Source organism: Vicugna pacos, chromosome 11 (assembly GCF_048564905.1).
Source record: "Vicugna pacos chromosome 11, VicPac4, whole genome shotgun sequence".
Taxonomy (NCBI): Eukaryota; Metazoa; Chordata; class Mammalia; order Artiodactyla; family Camelidae; genus Vicugna; species Vicugna pacos.
The window spans coordinates 29,844,859-29,850,235 of record NC_132997.1 but is presented as its reverse complement, the minus strand read 5'-3'; the positions used below and the strand labels follow the sequence as shown (position 1 = coordinate 29,850,235).

Here is a 5,377-nt window from a genome sequence, read left to right as displayed (position 1 = left end):
TTGGGGCGTAACTTTCTGTTTCCATAGAACTGGTGGGAAAATGGCGTCGTTGTTTGTATCCCGATGACCAATAGGAACAGGGAGTAGGCGGGTTCTAAAGAAGCCTAGCCAATCGGAGGTCGTCTAAGAGGCCATCCGGGAAAGAGGTAGGGGAGGGGAAAAAGTCTAGGGGAGGGGAGAGAGAAGGGAAGGGGGGACTTGGGGTTGGGGGGGGAAGCGATGTTTGCCCGTCAGTCGAGTCCGGAGTGAGGAGCTCGGGTGCTGGAGCGGAGGGAGACTCTTGAGCTTAAGCTTGCCGCCGCCACGGCCACCGCCTGGACCTTTGCCTGGAGGAAGCCGCAGAGGGTCCGTCGCCGCCGTCCTCTGGAGGGCAGCGCGACTGGGGGCCCGGACCTCCAGTCCGGGAGGGATTTTTCGTCGTCCCCCCTCCCCCCAGCGAGGGAGCCCGAGCGGCCGCCAAACAAAGGTACCAGTCGCCGCCGCGGGAGGAGGAGGAGCCGGAGTTTCAGCCTCAGCAACCGCTGGACCCGCCGCCCTTCTTCCCCCATCTCTCCCCCGGGCCTGCTGGTTTTGGGGGGGAGCCGGGGAGGGGACTCCGGACGTGCCAGGGTCAGAGCTCGCCTCCCAGGAAGGTAGGGATGTTTCCTGGGGCTTCGCGGTCTCGTCAGGGGGTCTTTGGGGGGAGTCCCTGGGCCCGGCCGAGGGGCAGGGGCAGATGGCGGTGGTGGTCTCCGCGGGCGCCCGAATTCGGGGCCGCGGCCTCCGGGGGCCCCCGCCCGCTCTCCGCTGCAGTCGCCGAGTCCGATTGCCCCCCCAGCCCAGCGGCCGCACACTCAGCGCTTTAGCGCCCGGCGGCCGCGGTGGGGGGCCCTGGGCCGGTGTCGGGGGGGCTGCCGCCTCCCGGCCCCGCGGCCACTTGTGGGGTCTCCGCCTCGGAGCGGGCCGTGGGCAGAGGCTGCGCGTCGGGTCAGGCCGCCGGGCCCCGAGCGAGGCCCGGCCTGCTCGGCTCGGACGCGGTGCGCGGCCCCTCGGAGCGGGAGGCCGGCGGGGGAGGGAGCAGGCGGCCCCGCGCCGGACCCCGGGCGGCTTGTGAGTTTCTTCTCTGACAGAAATGGCGTCATCGTCGGGGACGGGAAACTCCGTCGGTCCCGACAATGGGGAAGCCGAGCCTCGAGCCGTGTGGGCGGCTGCGTGTGAGGGGTGGCGAGGCCCGGGAGCCCCGAGTCGGCGTTCGGGATCGGGGCCGACGCTTCCTTGGGCCCTTTTTGGGGTCCCCCGTCGGCGCCGGCGCAGGGGGTGCCGGTGGCGCTGACTGGGTGTCTTTTGTTTCTCCTCCAGGTGCAGGTGAACCCGGTGTTTTCCAGGGGATCGCGGTCCCGGAATCACCATGAAGGTAGGCTCACCTCCAGAAAAGGAACCCCAGGGCGTAGGGAATTCAGGAAGTAGGGTCTGATCGCAGTCACGCGTGGGGCCCCCGAGTTCCGCCGAGAGAGGTGTGTGCGGAGGCCGGAGCCCAAGCGCTTCCCGGGGCCGGGGGTCAGCTGGCGCGGGAGTCGGTGGGCTTCGCTGCCGAGTTGGAGCCGGTTACAGGGTATCTCACCAAGGACAGTTTTCCCGTAGAGAACGTCTCTTTTTGCAGGGGGGTGTTAGGAATAACTGCACGAATTCAAGTGTTTGAAAAGCAGGTCAAGTAATCTGACTCGAGAAACTGAACTGTATTGTGGTTCTATCTGTTAGGCTGGATGAAAGAAAATCTAATTTGTCGTGCGATGCGTGCAGTACCGTGAATTTTTCGCAGACCTATTTGACGAGCGAAATCCAGCATAATCTTAATCGGAAGGTTTTTAAAGAGAAAATTTTGGTGGTCTTTGCACAACTCAGAGATAGCAGTTGTATCTTGTATTTGCAGGGACTTAGGATTCTGTGGTTTATTCTCCTTTACCGATCCATTTGGTCTGTGAATTATCAGATGCTGTATCGCATTGTGATAAAATCCATGTGAAAAGCGGATGGCCAGGTTCCTCTTAAATGTAAGCACGTGAACCGAATGGAGGATATTGTCTAAAAAGTACAATTTGCTTAAATGGTGGAAGAAATTATGGTCATAAAAGTACAGGTGGTTTTTTCACTTTAGCGAATGTGTAATTGAATGCTGTCACATTTTTTCATGCACTTTAGGATGAAAAGCCTTAGCTATCGGAAATGTCTGATTCAACTGGTGGAACTTAGAGATTAGCAGATATTTTTTCATCCATTACAAATTCAGAAGTGTTTGAAAGGGTGTATGTAATCACAAGTGTAGAATTGCAACAGCTAGAATGTAAAAATGCAAATTTCATCTACTTTTGACAGTTTATTTGAACTATTTTAAAAAAATTTACTTTGCTTCTCTTCAGAATCAGGACTGCTTTTATGGTACTGCATCTAAATAAAGTTCGTAATGTGTGTGTTTATGGTAGAAAGTGAAAGCCATGACTACTTAAATATTTATCAGCTATACACAGTAATTAGATTTAGTCCAGTTTTTTTTTCTTTTTGAGTGTGGGGTGCTATAAACTCTGAAGCAGTTTATATCTGCTGAATGACTTTCACTTTCATGTAAATGAAAAAATAATTAGTGATATTTCAGGAATGAATTCCTTTTGTTAGTCACGGATGCTAGCTGCAACTTCTGTGACCCGTGTGAAATGGTGACAAATTTATTAGGAAAATGTATCTTCTCTGGTGTTGGATGAGAATTTCTTAAGAAAAATGTTGGATTGAAATATAAAACATTCAGAAGGTGAATAATACAAGTTTTAGTTTTGAATAAATGTTGTAATCTGTCACAGTTCCCAGGGTAGTGCCTGGCACATCTTGGGTACTCTTAGTATTTGGTGAAAAGAAATGTTGTAAGTTGAAGGTCTTCTAGATTTTAAACTTTCTTTTCTTTTCTCTCTTCCTTTCATGTCTTTTTTTTTTTTTTAACGTATCTGTTTAAAAAAATGAAAGTATGTTGGAAACTTTAGCCTTGAAAGTTTCATAGTATTAGGCAAATGCAAATTTTTTAGTATCATTTTAGAACTACTAATTTTAAGTCCTCAGCATTTCCATTATTGCTGCCTTTAAAAATAGTTACTAGTAATATTAAAGGGAAAGAATTATTAAAACAATCTTCTAATTTTGTACAAGAAGAACTTCATGTTATTATAATTATAGTTAAGTCCTCTCTTTGGGAAGCTAAAATCTTAGCTTATTTCTTACAGCTTAATTTTTTATGTGGTAAAAGTTGAGAGGCTGCCCATGATTGGTATTTTGTTAAAACAAAATCACCATTCAGAAAGTATGTAGTGTTGATTATATTGGGCCTAAATTTCTTTTTTTTTGTGTGTTTCCAATTTCTGTATTGTGACAACGGAGCTTTAGAAGAATTCATGCCAATCATCGTATCTTACCAGATTTGTACTTTGAAGCAAGCTTTTAAGTTCCTATTAGTCAGAAATTTAAATTTTATTAAGTGGCAGTGTATTGAAGTAATTGAAAAAGTGTGTAGTAATACATTTTTGGTTATTGCTTTAAAGTCCCAAAACAAAGAAAAATTTGTATATCATTTTTTAAGTGCTGTATGTTTTAGAAGCAATTTTCCTGTGGCACTACCTTCAGGAATGTATTTAAGTAAATAAAGCCCCTTTCCTGACTAGTATACTCTGTCATGTGATATTTTTACCTAGTGTTTTTGAGAAATATGACTAACATAAAAGCAGTTTTGTGTTTAAGCTAGATCATAATGTTGGTGTTATGTTGGATTTATTTTTCATACTTTTGATAAACCTTTTGAAGTCAGTGATTGCACAGTATCAGGAAATGATGGGTTATTAAAGTTTATAAATAATACTAAGACTTAATTATGTCAAATTCATTTCCTTTTTTTTTTCTAGCTAAAACTTTTTGTTTTGCTTTTATATCGTGCATGTTATTAACGTCTCATTATGCTACAGTAAATTTTCGAGTGGAAATGGGTTTAATAGACTGGACTTTGCAGAATCTTAAGAGATGAGGTGATTTAGATGGTGGTACTTAGATCTGGGGAGATGGGCTTTGTCTGATGTACCATTCTCTCTTCAGTAATCGCTGGCTGAGGCCATATGAAAATAACGGATTGATTTCAGATGCCTTTTTTAATGCCCTTTGCTTGTGTGCCTGTTCTCAGTCCCTCTCCCCTTCCTTCCCCCCTTCCTTCTCCCTTTCCTCTCTCTGGCTCCCTCTCCCTCCCTCTCCCCATCTCCCTTCTTCCCTCCTTTTGTAAATCAGTCATATAACAACTACCCCTTCCGCGTGTCAGGCAGTGTGGACTGAAGGTAAATATGTGAGCAGACCTGCTCTCAGGGAGCTCACAATTTAGTAGAAGACAGAAAAATAAAGCAAACAGCACATATTGAATTATAAGGCTATTTTTTTTGCAACATGCAGTGTTTGTGGTAAGTGCAGTGGGAGGACAGAAGAGGACACCTAAAGCAGAGAGCCATGGAAAGTCCTTTGGTGGAACTGACATCTCAGCTGAGAGTTTAAGCTCTGGCTAGGCAAGGAGGAGTAGAAAAGAGTGTTTCAGAGAGGGGGCAACATATTGGAAAATAAAGGGAAAAAAACAAGATGATGTGTCTGGAAACTGTAAGTAGTACAGTGTGGCTGGATTAACTTCAAGCATGACGTATTTAGGGTGGAAATAGGAGGGCAGTGATGAGGGATGAAGTTAAGTTAGGGAGTTGAGAATTTTTTGGAAGGCTTCATGGAACCACCGAAGGCAGAGATGCTGGGTTTGTACTGCAGACAGATCACTTTGGTAGTGTTATAGTGAGTACATCGAAAGGGGGATCTGAATGGAAAGTCTGGAGATTACATGTGGTAAGCCGAAGTGAGAAGTGAATAGGGCTTGAAGTAATGCTATGGGAGTGGAACCGAGGGACTAGATCTGCGATACCTAGGAAGCAGAGTTCAGGACTAGTAAGTTGCCCTGGGATAGGAGGAAGACCGAGGTTTCACAGAAGAGATACAACTGTCACTTGAATCCTGTTGTCATTGGACTAAACATGAATGAGGTTTTGCTTATTTAAGGCACCTATAGGAGGTCCACATCCAAGTGGACTTACTAATTAAGATGTGGGACTAAGAGAGCAGGTAGGATGAGGAGTCAGAGGCGTGGTTAATCCAATGTGAATGTTAACCTAGTAGATGATATTCCAAGAGATTTAGATCCATACATGGCAAGTGTATTCTTTGCTATAAATCTGTGGTCTTTTTGATGAACAGGTACTTTTGTAACATACTGATCTGTTCTCTGTCCAAATTTCTGATTCTTTGCCTATTGTAATTTTAAAAAGTGTGCTGTATGAGTACATAG

General features: G+C 46.2%; 1 protein-coding gene across 6 annotated transcripts in view; it reads left to right on the top strand.

Moving 5' to 3' along the window:
- Positions 1 to 101: 101 nt before the first annotated feature.
- Positions 102 to 5,377, top strand: part of ARID4B (AT-rich interaction domain 4B) — a 127,509-nt gene continuing 122,233 nt past the window's right edge. For 4 of the 6 annotated variants that reach the window (XM_072970992.1, XM_072970991.1, XM_072970988.1 and 1 more), the window contains exons 1-2: positions 213 to 632; positions 1,339 to 1,393. In XM_072970992.1, coding sequence (XP_072827093.1) covers positions 1,388 to 1,393 — 6 coding nt within the window. In that variant the 5' untranslated portion in view covers positions 213 to 632; positions 1,339 to 1,387. Of the gene's footprint in view, positions 147 to 212; positions 633 to 1,338; positions 1,394 to 5,377 lie in introns of those variants that run through there. The other 2 variants (XM_072970990.1, XM_072970989.1) reach the window with 2 other exon arrangements.